Genomic DNA, 17,045 nt, shown 5'->3' with positions numbered 1-17,045 from the left:
AATCATGGCAGTTCTGATCGGGGCTGACCACAGGCCATTCTTGGCTAAGCCAATCAGTGGTACAGGTGTCGCCCCAGAAAACCAGGAATTTGCTGCTTCCGGGCCACTCACCTCCCAGGCCAGCAATCCTGACTTTGCCCCTCAGCTAGTCTGAGCGTTTATGACCAAGATCACACATGGGGAGTCGATGTTGTGTTTGGTTTGGCCCATGTGGTGTTGCTTGCAAAATCTTAACGTATCACTAGCACTGAAGCAATGTGAGAAGTTCTTTTCTTAGAAAAGACTGAGTAGGGGCCAGAGTGATAGCACAGTGGTAGAGCATTTGCCTTGCACGCAGCTGACCCAGGACAGACCTGGGTTCAATCCCTGGCATCCCATATGTTTCCCCGAGCCAGGAGAGATTTCTGAACGCAGAACCAGGAGTAACCCCTGAGCGCCACCAGGTGTGACCCCACCCCCCCCCAAAAAAGAAAAGACTCAGTAGTCAATTTGGGGCTGGAAAGTGAGAGCTGTGGGTCAGGGGCTAGTGGAGACGGCCAGGCCAGTTCCTGTCCAGTGTTGGCTCCTGACAGGCCTTCGGTGCAGCTGGTCTCTGTCCACTCAGGATCCCCTCACCCCAGACTCCTTCCTGCCCACGTATCTCTTCTTTGTGGCCCTGGAGGAGGAGTTTGGAGGTGAACAGGGTCAGTGGGGAGGGGCCTGAGCATTCAGCAAGAAAAGGGGACATTCCATGTTTGCGTCTGACTTGCCTGGGACTGTCCCCAGGGCCACTGATCCCCTTCACATCTGGATCCCATTCCTGGGGATGGGGGAGAGATAGGGGGAGAAGTTTCCAGAAGGCTAGACCCTCCGCTTTGGTTGCTTGCCAGGCGCATGATTCCCACTGACTCTTGCTACAATCTCTTCCTTCCCGTAGTCACCCGCCGGATCTGTGTTGGAGGTCAGCTCCCCTACCCCCCCCCCCCCACACACACACACTGTAGCTGATGTTGGGGATTCCCGGGTCTTACTTACACACACACTCACACATACACACACACACACACACACACACACACACACACACGCACACACACACAGTCGATGCATTTGAATAATCATTAGGAATAATATTTATACAGCCTGTCTCCAAGGGGACCCGGCGCTTGTTCTTATTATAACCATATTGTAGGACTTATGGAAATGGTGTGCATTGCTTTGCAATTACATCAACATTCTACTCAAGTCAGTCCCGTGTTCAGAAGTTGGACAGGAAGAGAACTGGGGACCGAGGAAGGAAAGGAAGGAGGGGAAAATCCTTGAACCCCTCTGTCCTCCCTGACCCAATTCAGGTACTATGTCCCTTGAGGCCCAGCCAGCTCAGCTCTCCAAGCTGTATGGACACTGAGATCACAGAGGTTGAAAGGAGATGGCTCATTCCTATAAAGGACTGAGGTCCTGGGACCCCATAACCAGAGGATCCAGCCCCCACTAGCTGTCTATGGCGTAGATCGAGGATGCCAGAGCCACACTCATGAAGCTGGAGCAAACGAGTGCTTTTTGGGTATAGAAAGCATCTTTTTTTTCCCCTTTGTTCCTGGACTTGGTGATGTGGCTCCTCTCTGCTTTGAGTTTCTTGCTGATTACAGAGTCACCCCTCTCAGTGAACAAATGTTGGGGACCCTTCAGACTCCTCAGCAAGGAGTCTGGGCACTGCTCAGAAAGGGCTATAACTTTCCCAAGGCCACACAGCACATAGGAGGCAGTGCCGGCATTTACCCTCCAGCTCCAGCTGTTCTAACCTTTAAGGGTCAGTCAGCGCAGGGACCCTGAAACTCGGGGCCTTAAAGGCTGGGGCCGTTGGAGATGTTCCAGACCCTGTCTTCAGCCTCAGAGGAAGAGCTCAGCCTGGATGGAATGTTCTGTCGTTCCTCCCAGGCACTTTACAAGCCACTTCTACAAGTGGGCGTCTCCTTAGGAGGTCATGGGGTCTGGCTCCAGAGGGCAGGATATGTGCACTGCTTTATGTTCACAGAGGAAAGGTCCAGGCTGCAGGCAAATGCCGTGGGCAGCAGTGCCCAGTGTGTTCTGAAGGTGCGAGGGTAGGAGGAAAGTCACAGTCCTCTGCTTGGCTGGCATCTTGCCTCATTCCTCCCACTGCCCCCTCATCTTATCCTCCACTGGCATAGAACCTCACTTCGCTCCATTAAGAACCAAGAATCTTGAGGCTGGAGCAGTGGCACAAGGGGTAAGGCCCCTGCCTTGCCTGTGCTAGCCTAGGACAAACCACAGTTCGATCACCCAGCATCCCATATGGTCCCCTAAGCCAGGAGCGATTTCTGAGAACATAGCCAGGAGTAGTAGCCCCTGAGCGTCACCGGATGTGGCCCAAAAACCAAAAAAGAAAAACTAAAATTAGAAAAAAAAAAAAAAAAAAAAACAAGAATCTTTATCTACTCTGCTGGGTGGCACAGGGAGGTTAATATCTTGATAAGGAGCCAGAGTGATGGTGCAAAGGATAGGGCACTGGCCTTGCACATGGCCTACCCAGGTTCTATCTCCAGTATTCCATTATAGTCCTCTGATCATTACCAGTAGTAATCCCTGAGCACAGATAGGCGTTGTTTAAAAGTAAATAATGTAATTATCATTATTATTAAGTGTTGTTTAAAAACTAAGCAATAATGGGGCCGGAGTAGTGGCGCAAGTGGTAGGGCATTTGCCTTGCACATACTGACCTAGGACAGACCGTGATTCAATCCCCCGGTCTCCTATATGGTCCCCCAAGCCAGGAGCAATTTCTGAGTGCAGAGCCAGGAGTAACCCCTGAGCATCACTGGATGTGGCCCAAAAACCAAAACCAAAACAAAGGCAAAAAAAAAAAAACCCTAGACAACAACAACAACAACAACAACAACACCAATAATAGGAATAATATCTTACTTAAAATCAACTGCTGAAGCCCAGAGTGATAGTACAGCAGTAGGGCATTTGCCTCATATATGTTGACCTGGGTTTGATCCCCAACCTCCCATATGCTTCTCTTTGCTCTAATTCCCGAGCACATAGCCAGGAGTAAGTCCTGAGTACTGGCGGATGTGGCCTCAACACAGAAACAAAACAAATTTACCCTAATTAACAGCTTCTGTATTATCCCTCCATGAGACAATTTTTGCTTACTCTCTTTCATTTGCTCTGCCTCCAGTCCCCAAAACATCCAGATCAAAACTCAGCAAAAGTTGCCAAAGTCACAGAACTTGTCTCCAGAGCTGGATTCAAATCCTAACTCAGCCCCGGTCTAGCTCAGAGTTCCCACCCTCCAACGTTTGTGGCTGCTGAGTTTTAGGTAATAATAGCTCCCACCTCCTGCTGGATGCCAGATGAAGGGTACAGTCAAAGCCATCATGTACACATCAAGTTTGTCTGAGTGATTGGGGTTGGGGAAAACATTTTTCCTCTTCTCAGAGCTAAGGATTCCTGCATGTGTGAGAAAAGTTCCCTGCTTGGAAGTGACTAGGGGACTAGGGGACCTTGCTGAGTGATTATAGGGCTGCTATGGCAGTCTGTCGCCTGTTTTGTGTGGCTCTCCAGGGCTACAGAACAGATAGACAACGTCTGACACAGACTTCTGGGACCAGGGCATGCCAGATGCAGCTACAGAGCAAGGAGCTCAGAGAAGACTCAGAAACGAGGGGGAAGGGTGTGAGGAGGATCATGGAAAAGCTGAGCCTAGCCTGGGTGAGTTGGGGCAGGAAAACTGTGGTCTAACACAGGCCACACAGAAGCCACACAGAAGCCCCATGCCCAGAAGAGGCATTATAGATTCACAAGTAGGCCACTGGCTTTTGCACACACATCACGTCACGTTGGGAAGACCGGCCGAGGGCCTGACTGGCAGCAGATACCCCATAACTATCTCTGAAATGAAAGCAGGAATTTGATCCCTGCAGAAAATCAGTTGTCCTGAGTCTCACCAGGCTCCCTTGAGGCTACACAGATCCCTGTGGCTGGTGCGGAAGGAGCAAGAGGCTGAGGGTAGGGTTTAGAATGACCTGGTTTGGAGCCATTCCCTTAGGCAACCCTCCCTTCTCTTTGTCTCTCTCAAGAGATGTCAATTAGATGCTTTCTAAGTACTCAGTGCTGTGTGATCTTCCAAATCTGGGAGGTTACCAAACCTCCCAGAGCTTCTGGGATCTGGAAATTTGGTGCCATCCCTCTTTCCAGGGCGGGTCTGCAGATTGGGTGAGAAATAGAAAATGCTGAAATAAAAATGGATCCTGGTGACATGCAGCCACTGAGTTTGCTATGCGGTTAAGGTGGGGCTTGATCTCAGAAAAAGAGTGGGGAAGGTGGGTGCCAGCTTGTACGGGCTCCAAGAGTCTTGCTTAGAGTCTGTCTTTGCTCTTGGAAAGGGAGCACAAGGGGTGGAGCAGGGATCAATAGGAACAGGACTGATGGACATGTGAGCAAGGGTTAAAGGCACAACTGCTGCCCCACCTTTTTTTAATTTATGCATCTGACTTGGCTCCACCGTCCTGGACTGGTTTGTGTGGGTTTGAACCCTGCCACCAGCACCCAGGTGGCTGCAGGATATCTCTGTGTTCCACACAGTTGATATTTAGAAATGGGGGCTGGCGGGCTGGGTAGATCACTGGTCTTGCATGTGATTGACTTAGGTTTGATCCTAGGCATCCTATAAGGTCCCCCAGGATCCCCAGGAGTAAGTCCTGAGTCCTGAATATTGCCAGGTGTGACTCAAAGACAAATAGACAAAAGCAATAAGAACTGGACCTTGAGACCTTACTGGGCATGCCCAGCACTGAAAGGGTGATTGCTGGGCTATGGTTTTGTGGGGTTGCATGGGGGGCAGTGCAGGCTCCATGATCTTGTACAGATCAAGGTAAGACACGGAGCCTGGGAAAGAGGGTGTATGGGCTGCATGTTTGACAGAGGATTGGGCACATCCAGGGAGCTCATTTGGGGGTGGGGGAGAAGGTCCCCAAAGGTGCAGTGCTCTAGGGGCATTTCCAGAACCAATGAGATTTCAGCTGTGAACAGCCAGCATCTCTGACAGATCGGGCACCCCTTCCCATCAGGGTGAGTATTCAACAGCCTCACCTTCTGTCCAATCTCCTGCTGGTGCTTCCTACTGGCCCAGCCCAGCCAGCCAGCCAGCCAGACACTAGGCCAACTGGGGTTGTGGTCCAAGTCCTAAAATTACCACCATGTACATGGAATTTGGACCAGTATGCTTCATGAGCCCATTTTACAGCTCAAAACAGTTGGAGGCCTAGAGATGAATGCCTTGTTCAAGGCCACAGAGAGCAGCTCTGTCCACTGGGAATTCCTTTCCCAATCATGGGGCCCTGGGAGAGATTCTTGTACTCAGAGACGGGAGGATCTCTGGAGAGTGAGATACCCACCATGATCTATAATGTAGCCAAGATTAGAGACTACAGGATATTGATCTGGGCCTTATGGCAGGCCTGGATGTTCATACTTCCTCTCTCTGCTCAATGTCCCTGGTCGTGCCTGCCAGCCCTTCCTTCTGTCTGCCAGCTGCTCAGGCATCCCCTGAGGCTGGACACAAGGGTGGGCTTGTTCAGTGACCGGGGTTCCCTTTGGGCCGTCTGTTGAGGCCAGGACCTTCTGGGGGAAGCCCGGAGCAGAGGCTGATGGTGGTTACCATGACTTCTCTTGCGTGAATCTGGAACTCTGGCCTCATCTACCTCCCCCAGACAGGCCTGCAGCCCCCGCTGCTCCCATCCCCCTGCTCCTGGCCCTCTCAGAGGCCCTGTTGTTTGCAGCATGGGGTGGAAAATCCCCCTGCCCCCTCCTGCCCCAGCCTTGTGAATCATTTCTAGTCATTGCTCAGGCCCTGGAAAGAAGTGGGTTTTTTTTCCACTCTTTGCTCCGAGAACAGGCAGCGGCTCGGATCCGGGAGTGGGGAGCAGAACTACCCACTTACAAAGTGCAAAGGTCAGGGGGCGAGTGCAGCTGGTCGCTGAGCGCCAAGGGTGCAGCATAGGCAAAGAAGGTGAGTAGATGCTCCCAAACCAGGCCCTGGTCTCTGGGGGACACTTGGCAGCTTCTCTGGAGATGTGGAGGATGAAGGTTTGCTGTAGCATTGAGTGATCTTTGGCTTTTTCAAGAGAAATGTCCAGAGGGAAGGTCCCTAGGATGACTATGCACCAGACCTAACATCCTCTTAGAAACTGGCACCTCTCTGCACTTCTCTCAAGGATGAAAAAGTTTGCAATAGGCTAGAGATGAAATGAAAACGCCCCCCCCTTCACTGCATAGTCAGGGGTGTGGGAAGGGACCCAGATAGGAAATCTGCGTCTGAGATGCCCGGTTTGCACACACCTGGTCAAAACATATGAAGGGGGCTGTGGTGTGTGTGCGTGTGTGTGTGTGGGGGGGACACATGTTTCATGCTGAACCAGGCTTGGCCATGAGTTGGGTGATTTTGGGAAAGTTACTTTGTTCCAATGAGCTTCTTTTTGGCTTCTTCCCCATTCAGAGATTTTGGCAAGAATGAGACAGAAATGCTTTGCCTTAATCCTGATTTTCACTTACCTTCTGGGTTACCTTCAAAACCACAGGGCCAAGGCAGAGGAGTCCTCTAAGAAGAGAAAGTATTTGCTGTGTCTGTCCAAAACAGAGCTCCAAAAAATGCTTTAGAGTTTTGACTTGGGAAGGTTCTAGCTGCTTATGCTAAGAAGCAATAACTTGCTGTAGGATAGTTTTAATGTGCTTCAGGACTTGTGCTTTCCTTGGAGATCAGATTGGAGAGTGTCTGCTCCTCAGCCATCCAGGAAATGAAAGTCTCAATTCACAGCGACCATGTTTTGCTGGTTTGTTTCTGTAGTGCCAGAGATTGAACCCAGGTTTTATGCCTGAAAGGCATATATATGCTCTTCCACTAAGATAACATCCCTGGCCCTTCATTTCAGTCATAAAAGAGAGACTTGCTGGGATTGGAGTGATAGTAGAGTTAGTGCTTGCTTGGATGTAGCCAACCAAGGTTCAATTCTTGGTATCCCTGAATTCACCAGAAGTGAACCCCGAGAGCAGAGCTAGGAGTAACCCCAAACCTAAATAATAATAATTATTAGGGGCTGGAGAGATAGTGCAGCAGAGCAGTAGGGTGTTTGCCTTGCATGCAGTGACCCTGGAGGAACCTGGTTCGATTACTGGCATCCCATATGGTCCCCTAGCCTGCCAGGGCAATTTTTGAGTGCAGAGCTAGGGGTGACTCCTGAGTGCCACCAGCAGTGAACCCAAAACCAATCAATCAATTAATCTATAAATAAAATATTAAAAATAATGATTAATTATTAAATTCAAAAAGAATGGAGGCTTGTAAGCTGGCAATAGCCTGTCCAGAAACAAACACACAACTGGTATCTGGGTTGTTCTGGGGGAGGGGAGAGACCCAGAAGTGTATTCTACCGTTTTCAGAGGGAGGACTGAGAGTGAGCTGGACCCCTAAATCTCTCTTTTCTGCAGATTAAACTCAGGAGGACCATCCACCCAGCCCTCAAAGTCTGGGAGGAAGAGAGATTTGTTCAGAGATGACCCAGGCTGGCCTAAGACTTCCTGCTTCCATTCAGAGTTCTTTGACCCCAGGACTTTGGCCTCTCTCTCTGCCTGTCTGGATGGCTCTCCTGATCTTTATTCATGGGTTCTAAACACGTGGCCTTCACAAAACTGGGAGCAGAGGCTGCCCAGCATGAGCGCTGGATTAATTACCAGCCAAGCCGGACTGGGTTTTCAACACTGATTTTTTTCACTCTGGCCAGGAGATCTGGAATCTCCTTGATGGTTATTTGAAACAAATGAATTCCCCAGGCCTCACACATCCTCGAAAGCCTGGCTTCCTCCAAAGTCTTCTGGTTCTGTTCTTTTTTTTTTTTTTTCCTTTCACATTCTGATTTGCTTCTGCAAGATATGATGACACAGAAGTAATTGAACCCTTTGTGGGGGGAACAGGGAAGGATGTGGGACCCAAATGAGGTCTCTCCGCAAGGCAGGGCCAAAAGGGGACATGAGCAAAGGGAGTTAGCTGCTTAATAAGAACTGGGGACAGCCGCTCTTCCTTTGTGATAAGAAAATGATGGTGGGCCAGAGCGATAGCGCAGTGGTAGGGTTTTTGCCTTGCATGCAGCTGACCCAGGACAGACCTCAGTTCGATCCACCCCCCCCCCCCCAATCCCATATGGTCTCCCAAGCCAGGAGTGATTTCTGAGCACATAGCCAGGAGTAACCCCTGAGCGCTGGCAGGTGTGACCCAAAAACAAAAAAAAAAAAAATAAAAGTAGTTGCAGGTTTTTGGGGCAGGGTGGGGGGTGGGGGTTGTGATGAAGGTGGGGTGCAGCACGATAAAAGCATCCTGAATGCTTTAGATTGCCTGGTACATGTCACTTATGTTTGCACAATACCATAGTCTCCTAAGTGTGTCTTCACTGACTGTCAAAATGTGGAGGTTTTTAATGTGAAATACTTTATTATGGGCTAGGGAGACAGTCCTGGGCTGGAGGATAAAGGTGTTTGTTTTGCATGTGTTCTACTCTATTCAAGTACTGCCAGAGTGACTCCTAAGCACAGAGCCTGGAATAAATCCTGAACATTGGTTTGAGTGTGGCTCCAAAAGACCAGGAAGGAAGGAAAGCCTTGCCTTCCACCGTGGATACTGGCACTGCCTTGGACAGGTCAAGATGCTGCCTGGTGCAATTTCTCACCTTTGGTTCCATCTTCACTCTGACTCTGCAGGGAATCTGGATGGTCCCTGCCATCTCCTGCTCACTCATTTAGGTTTTTTTTTTTTTTTCTCTTAAATTTTATTTATTTATTTATTTATTTATTTATTGGTTGGTTGGTTGGTTAGTTGTTGGGTCACACTCAGCGGCGCTCAGGGGGTCACTCCTGGCTCTGCACTCAGAAATCGCCCCTGGCAGGCTGGGGGATCATATGAGATGCTGGGAATCAAATCTGGCCCTTCCCGGGTCAGCTGCATGCAAGTAAATACCCTATCACTGTGCTAGCTCTCCAACCCCTCATTTAGTTTTTTCAATAGAGAGATGAACCTTAGAAAGGCAGAAATAATGCGTAGGCCATTTGTTCCTGTGTGGAGATCAAGGTCCAGTGTGTGAGACAGAATTCTAAGCAGACTTTCTTCTAATAACTTACTTTCAAGTAACAGGAAAGAGGCAAATTAGCCCAATGTTGGGGAGAAGCCAGGAGAGGCTTTCTTTTGTCTGGTTTCTGGGCCACACCCTTGGGCACCCAGGGATTACTCCTGACTCTGCACTCAGAAATAGCTCCTGGCAGGCTGGAGGACCATATGGAATGCCAGGGATTGAACCCGGGTCCGTCCCGGGTCAGCAGCATGTAAGATAAATACCCTACTGCTATGCTATCACTCTGGCCCAGGGGAGGCTTTTTGGAGGGAGAGATACCATGAATAAGGGAGCTGAGTAATAAGAGATAAAAACTTCAAAGAGACACAGAGAGAAAACAGTGCTGTAAGCCCCAAAACTCTAAAGAGCAGAAGTTAGTTCTTTAGGCCAGCAGGCCTTAAAGCATGTTTCCATCATGGGGATTTCCATTTCATGTCCAGAGCCCTGGACAGAGTTTTTTATTGACTGGCTGCTTGAATTCCCATCCCCATGACTGACACTATTTTCTTACTTTCTCTGCAGGGTTCCCCTGGGCTGCCAGGACTTCCTGGACCCCCTGGTGCACGAGGTCCTCGGGTAAGTGGCCTTGGGAGCTGTGACCAGAGGCTCTGAGATTCCAGCCTTGGCAGTGTCCTCAGGCTGACCCTGTCCCTCCTTTCATGTCTTACTTTGTCCAAAGGAGTAGATTCAGGGCTCCTAGATGACAACTTGAGACGCTTGTCACCTATTTGGGGGCCCTCTATTTCTGTGGCAGGTATCTCAGCCTCCTTCAAAGGAGACAGGATTCCATAAAATGCACACCTTGGCTGCTGACACGTGTAGGAAAAAGCTAGCTAGTTTTTGCTTCTTCAGCAGAGGTATTTTGGGGGTAGTGATACCCTCCCAGGGTTGTGCCAGGGATGGGGGAGAAGGTGTCCTTATGTTGATTGCTTTTCCTGAAAATTGTGGAAAGCATGACTATGACATGCCATGAATACCTTCCTGTGAGCCTCAGTGTCCATGTATCCTGAGTTGTCTTCAGGACGAACCTGGACACATCGCTACTGTCACTAGGCTCGGATGAGAATGTTGAGCATCTAGAAAATGGCAGAGGCAGGATCAGAGAACCATGCACTGAGTTCCTGGGGTGGAGTGGAGGATAGGGGTATCCCCTAGAGAGAAATGTGTCCCCTGCTTCAGAATAACAGACCCACAAGCCTGGCATTTGTGTCCTGGCTGAACCAGCCTTTCCCACGCTGGGTGCCTCGCGTAGGCCTAGCAGATAAGTGCCTGGCACATGTTTTTAGCCTGGAGCCCAGGCTCTGGTTATGTCATTACTTGAGCACTGGTTCTCCCCAGTCCTGGCCCTGTGCTTTGGGTCCCAGGCTCTGGAATCTGTTCTCTGATGGGGCATTTCCTCCTGGCTTCCGAGCCCCATGGAGCAAGTGCGCAGAGCTGGAGAACACAGAGGTCTGGGGGACTTGGCTAGCCACAGAGCTGCATGCAGAAGGCCCTGATACGAGCATCCCAGCCTCGGGGTGTCTCCTGGTGCCCTCACACCTCCTCTTAGCCCCCCACCTCTATTTCCTCTACTTCCTGGGCCTCTCCCCATATCTGGGGCTCTGTTAGATCAAATGCCACTGCCCTTTTTTTGCAACAGTACTTCTGCCCTTCTGCGTGTCACTGGCCACTTTTTGTGACATCATGTCTATCACTGCATCTCACTTGTCTTCCCAGCCCTCCTTAAAAAAAATTCTTTTAGGGGCTGGAGAGATAGCATAGCAGAAGGGCGGTTGCTTTGCATGTGGCCAACCCTGGATGGACCCGGGTTAGATTTGAGGCATCCCCGTATGTCCCTCTGAGCCTGCCAGGAATGATTTCTGAGTGCAGAGCTTTTCATGGGCCTGAGTGAGGCCTGATGGCTTCTCTGCCACGAGGCCTGGTGGCTTCTCTGCCATGAGGCCCGGGGACAGTCCCTGCAACAGATGCTGGGTAAATAGTGTCACAGAAAAAAACCCTGACAGCCCCTGCCAAAGCTGCTTGATCTTGAGCCAACGTCTTTCACTTCTCTGGCCCTCAGTTTCTCTAGCTGTAAAAAGCTTGGGGCTTGGTTCCCCCCAGGCCTGGAATTCCAGGAGCGAGTGAGAGATTCTCCTGACATTCTTCTCAAACTCCCTGTGTACCCTCCCCACTCTCCATCGTCCTGTTTCTAGACTGGAAATTCCATAGATCATAAAATTCCAGAGATAATAGAATCCAAGGCCAGAACCGCCCAGTACAGCGCCTCTTTGTACAGGCGACAGCTGCGGGACGCCGGGACCAGCAGAACCTGGCCTGAGGTCACTGAAGTTTGGTAGCATGTCCCTTTCCACCTCTGCACCATGCCCCACCCCTGCCCCATCCTCTGAGAGATGTTGGGGAACCCCTGAGACCTCCCCCACCCCAGCCGGCTGGCCTGGCTGTAGCATTTATAGAATCAGCCTGTTTGGCTTCTAGTCAACTATGTACTTCATTTCTCTGCAAGGCAGTGTCTGAGGAGGGGCAGAAGAAGGGAGCCCCCACTTTCACGAGCTGCAGATGGGGGCCGTCGGCATTCTGTCTGTGAGGGAACTGGGAACATGGCTGGGCTTTGAGGGGAGGGATCCTCAAACTTTGCTTCCTTACCTTTGCTTGCCCACTTCAGGCTGAGGTTAGTAGGTCCCAGGAGCCTGGCTTGGCTGAATATTGTTCTTTCAAGTGCTTAGAGGTCCACAGCTCCCCATTATTCACCAGCCAGGTGGGGAGACTGAGGCAGGCCTACGAAGGCTTGTAATGGGCAGTAGGTTGGCATTCAGGTTCTCATAGGTGCCAGGGCACAGTTTTCATGAGAGCTCGGGCATTAGGTATTTTGAAGGGAGGTTCTCAAGGGACCCCACCATACACACCCCAGGCTGAGCAAACTCGAAGCCTAGTTTCTTCTTGAAGAGAAGAGGAGGCTCCCCTCTGAAGCATCAAAAAGAGGGAGGTGCCTCGGTCGGAATGTAACAGGCTGCAGCTGGGAGCTGGCCACAGAGAGGGAGGAAGGAAGCAAAGTTTACAGTCAGCCAAATGGGTCAAGAGGGCCCAGAGACAAGGAGGTGTGCTTGGAGGTCTGCGTGCGTGGGCACCACTGCGGAGCTCCCCTCCTCCAACCCCAGATTGTTTCTACTGGACTAAGACACCCCCCCCCCAACCCAGGGGCAACCCACTGCTACCACCTCTGTTGACCAGGCTGCTCGGTCAGGCCAGAGTCCAGAGCCCCTGGTGGATGCAGCAAGACATTCTTATGACGTTCTTTTCCGGGGTTCCAATATGGCCTGGGAAAGGCCAGCAGCACAAATCAGCGCCAGAGTGGAGGCCAGCAGGTGTGAGTCCCAATTGTCACTCGGCCATCTTTCTGCTCTGAGATCTGAGATCTGAGATCTGGACCAGTACTCTCCCCCCACCCCACCCCCTTTGGGGCCCCAGAAGTCGTAGTTAGTAGGAATCCAGTGGTGGTCACACACAGGAGGAACCTTGGTGGAGAAGAAATCATTTTCTTCACTGTGTTCCCAGCTCCCAGGCCATCAGGTCTAAAGGGTGAGTGTTTCCTTGGAGGCTGGAGAGGTTCCAGAAAGTTCCCTCCGAGCCAGGCCTGGAATCCTCTGTAGCAATCTGACAGGCAGAATCCATCAAAGGAGAAAGTTCCAGATGTTGAGAAGAGAAGCTAGGAGCGCTGTGCTTTGAGCCCCAAGAAGCACACGGTGGGGTGGAGTGAGCGGGGAGGAGTGTGAGAGGATGGTGACATTTCAGGGTTCAGGGCTGCTGATGTTTCTGAGGTAGAAGCCCAGCTGTGCTCATGCAACTGGATAGACTCGGGCGAGTTCTGTGAGCACTGGCTTCTTCTGGGCATCACTCAGGTGCCAGCTTGGGAGTAAAGAGAGTAAAGGGATAGCCAGGGAGGCTCCTAAACAGCTAGAGCACTAGGACAGTGTGTAGGACATTTGCTTATGGCATTTGCACATGGTTAACCGGGTTTGATTCCTGGCATCCTATAGGGTCCCCTGTGCACCGCCAAGGGTGACTCCTAAGTGTTAAGCCAGGAGCAAGCCCTGAGCATTTCCAGGGGAGGCCCCAAAACAAACAAATAAACAGGAAAAGAACTTGAGCTTGTAGGCTTTGCATGTAAGAAGCCCAAGTTTGATCCCTGGCACCGCCTGGTTCAGGCTCCCAGCTGCCTTGCCAGGAGTAGCCCCAATGAGAACAGCACCATGTGTTGTCCCAAAACAGAACTCTATGGGCAGGGTAAGAGGACATATGCTGTGTGGACCTGGGCTCTACATGAAGGCCCCTTGCCAAACAAGCCACTATGAGGGTTATGCTGCACAAGTGGGTATGAGGGGGTGATTAGCACTGCCAACGACTACCTTCACTGTGTCTTTCCTTTCCCTTCCAGGGTCCTCCTGGGCCGTACGGAACCCCGGGCCTCCCTGGCCTGCCTGGACCCAAAGTGAGTAACAATTGTGCTGTGGGTGTTGGAACTGAGTTTGGGAGGACTCCTTGGGGTTAGGTTGTGGGAGCCTAGGGCTGAGCCTAGTGCTAGGGAAACAGGAAGGGGAGGACAGGGAGGGACAGCTGGCACCCAGGGCACCTGTAGAGAGGCCTGATGAAGGTCGGGTGGCCAGGACTGGGTGAGAGCTGGGCTTGACCTCACCAGGATCTGGGCTCAGATGGATAATGGGGATGATATGGTTCTTATGCCAGGGTCTCACTGATATCCATTCCTTGGGACTGAGGTGACCAGTTGCAATCACCAATTGGACTGATCTCTCCTGGGTGCATTGTTTGTCCCTCCACTTCTAGAGCCATCCTGGTGTCCTTCAGTCATTAGAGTTTTGCTGAGCACCCTGCAGGGTGTGGCTGCAGAGAAATTCATCTGCTGGTGGGTGGGTGCCTGTGGTTGGGGGGGAATTAGGACTGAAGAGGGCAATGGGAGCAAATCAGATGAGGTGACCAGAGGGCCAAGACTGGCCAGGCCACCACTGGTGATGACAGTGGCAGAAGTTCACACCTGATCTGTGGCATTTCAGAGCTCCCACATGTACATCTGGGATCCCACAGATCTATAGAGAAAGAAGCAGAAAAGCCAAGTGACTAGTGCTGGCTGAGTCTCGGGGTGCTGCTGGAACTCCCCAACTCCTGCATCAGTTAGCTCTCAGGAGAGTGGGGGGGGGGGGTTGGAGCACAGGCTCTGAGGCCAGGTTTAAACCTTTGCTATATCACTCTCTTATGCTGAACACACATGATTGATTGGACTTTCTGTGCCTTGGTTTCTTCCTGGGGAACATGAGCCTGTGAGAGCAGCTGTCCCTCTCAACATGTCATGAGGAGTGTCTGAGTCATGTGAGGCAGCATCCTGTGGAGGTATCATGAGCCCAGTGCTTCTCCCCCAGGAACGAAGCTCAGGAGATGACCCTGGACAGTTAGGATCCCTCTCCAGGTCATAGTTCACCTGATGGGTACACTGGGGTCTGGGAGTTGGGGAACTCCCTTTTCCGAGGACAGCGGAGTTGAAGGGGGATCAGATGAGTCACAGTTGCCTGGGCAAAGGTGCAGAAAAAAAATGGCAGCAAGTTGCTCTGTGGTAGACACTGCTAGACTCAATCCTGAGGTTATCTGGAACACAAATCCATAGAAATATGATCAGGTGAAACTCACCAAGGCCCTTCAGGTAGCCAGAGACAAAGTTGGTCTTGGTGGCCAGTGGGGTGAGGAATGGCCAAGGAAGGGTTGCAGTTGCTAACTCTTGGTCAAGAGTAGGGGTAGATAAGGGGCCCAGTGTAGATGGGACTCAGATTTTTAGGGTTGGCTCCTGGCATTAACTTCTCTACCCTTGGGGCGTCTGCATAGATACACCAGACACCAAGGGCATTTGAAGTGTGAAGATGTGGGGGTGAGAAGGCCACACTCAGTAACCAGGAGGCTGCTGGCAGAGCTAGAGGAGTTTTGGACCTTGGCCCATAAGCTTGTGCCAACTTCTGATGACCCAGTTAGGTCTGCTTGTTAAGGATGATGGGTAAAAAGATGGGGAGGATCAGGAAGAAGTAAGGGCCCAATGAAGTGGAAGCCTCGTGCCCCAAATCCAGGGCATTGGAGAAATGCAAGTCTGGAAGCAAATGCCAAATGCAGGAAATAACCCACACATGGTTAAAGGGATAAAAACCAAATTCAGGAACTACACACAAGCCTTCTGCTCCTAAGAAGCAGATAGCTCAATGGTGGAAAACTGAAGCTGCCAAAGAGGCTTTTTCCTGAGACCCAGGGTCTTTATTAGGAAGTGCCAGACCAAACCCTCAGGTGGAGAACCTGTTGTCAAAGGTACCAATCCAAAAGGTGCTTTGGACCAATGGGTAACAAGCATATATCGAATGGGTTGGAGCCTGGTTAATCCAACTGTTGCATTAAATAATTAAGGATGGATGTGGAGGATGGAGGTGGATGGATTTTTCTCTGTCATCCCAGGCCACCTGGCTCCGCAACCCCCATCCAGCTGGCTGGTCCCAGGTTTAGGTGATCGGCGGAATCAGACTCATCCAGAGACAGGCATCAGGAAGCATCAGCTTTATTCATACCCTATTCACCACCTGTGTGTGGCCTACATCATAACCTTTCAAGCACAGCCATTCTTAGCCCTGCATCTTAACTCCTTTCAGCCATCTTCCCTTTCACCTCCAAGCTGGCCAAAGACCAAAAGGGCAGAGACCAAAGACCCTAATCCCCTGGGTCAAAGGCCTTATCTACCTTTTCCAAGACCCCTCCCAGGAATGGGCGGGGTCTTGCAGGTAAGGTCAAGTTACCTAGGGAGAAAGGAGGGATGAGGCTTCAATCCAACAACCCAGCTTAAGGGGCTGGCTAGAATACAAGGTAGTCTGCAAGCCAGCAATCGATTGAGCACATGGGGAGAGAGGCTAGAGAGTTTGCTCCATTGATAGAGAACAAACTAGGGTCACAATGAAGGGCCACATTGCACAAGTGGCAGAGAGGATTCCAGTCCCCCTCCTCTGGCTCCAGAGAGCACACTTTGAGCCATAGGCAAGTCAACTCCACAAGGGTGTCTTTTGTATACTCAGCAACATATTGAGATATACTATGCCCAGTCCTATCTCTATCCCGGTACACTCATACGTACATAGACATACAAATGACTAACTCAGATATACCTTGCCCGGGGGAACTATATAAAGTAGTTAGCTAACTGTTATTTTTATTTGTTTTGTTTGGGAGGGGGGCACATGCAGTGGTGCTTAGGGCTTATTTCTTGGCTCTATGCTTAGGGATCATTCCTGGCAGGGTTCAGGGGACCATAGGCAGTGCTAGGAATTAAACTAAGTTCAACCACGTACAATGAAAGCACCCTACTGCTGTATTATCACTCTGGCCCCCTTAGTTGCCATTTTACTAACAATTGCCTTTTTTAAAAAATGTATTTATTTAAGCACCATGATTACAAACATGTTTGTGGTTGGGTTTCAGTTATAAAAAAAGAATACCACCCTTCATCAGTGCAACCTTCCCACCACCAGTGCCCCCCCCCAACCTTTTTAGCTCCTCCCCTACACTTTGCCTGTATTCAAGCTAGGCATTCTGTTTCTCTCAGTCAATACCATTGTCATGACCAGTTGTCAGTGTAGTTATGTCTTTAACTGAACTCACCCCTCTTTGTGGTAAGCTTCATATCATGGGCCAGTCCTTCCAGCCCTCATCTCTATTGTCTCTGGGTGTTATTACAACAATTGCCTTTTAGGAACCGGAGAGATAGTATCAGGGCTTGCCTTGCATGCAGCCAATCTTAGTTCAGGTCCCTCAACCAAGCCAGGAGCAGTCTCTAAACCATCTGCAGCTCTGACA

The 17,045-nt window shown here is 50.7% G+C and overlaps 1 protein-coding gene across 1 annotated transcript in view; it reads left to right on the top strand.

The window, feature by feature from the left end:
• COL27A1 (collagen type XXVII alpha 1 chain) overlaps nt 1–17,045 on the top strand; it is a 142,420-nt gene that overhangs the window by 9,549 nt on the left and 115,826 nt on the right. Inside the window, exons 4-5 of the mRNA XM_049774232.1 lie at nt 9,684–9,737; nt 13,594–13,647. Of these exons, the coding sequence (XP_049630189.1) occupies nt 9,684–9,737; nt 13,594–13,647 (108 nt within the window). The remainder of the gene's footprint in view (nt 1–9,683; nt 9,738–13,593; nt 13,648–17,045) is intronic.

Source organism: Suncus etruscus, chromosome 5, assembly GCF_024139225.1.
Source record: "Suncus etruscus isolate mSunEtr1 chromosome 5, mSunEtr1.pri.cur, whole genome shotgun sequence".
Taxonomy (NCBI): Eukaryota; Metazoa; Chordata; class Mammalia; order Eulipotyphla; family Soricidae; genus Suncus; species Suncus etruscus.
The sequence above is the reverse complement of the archived record's forward strand: the minus strand, read 5'-3'. Positions and strand labels throughout refer to the sequence as shown.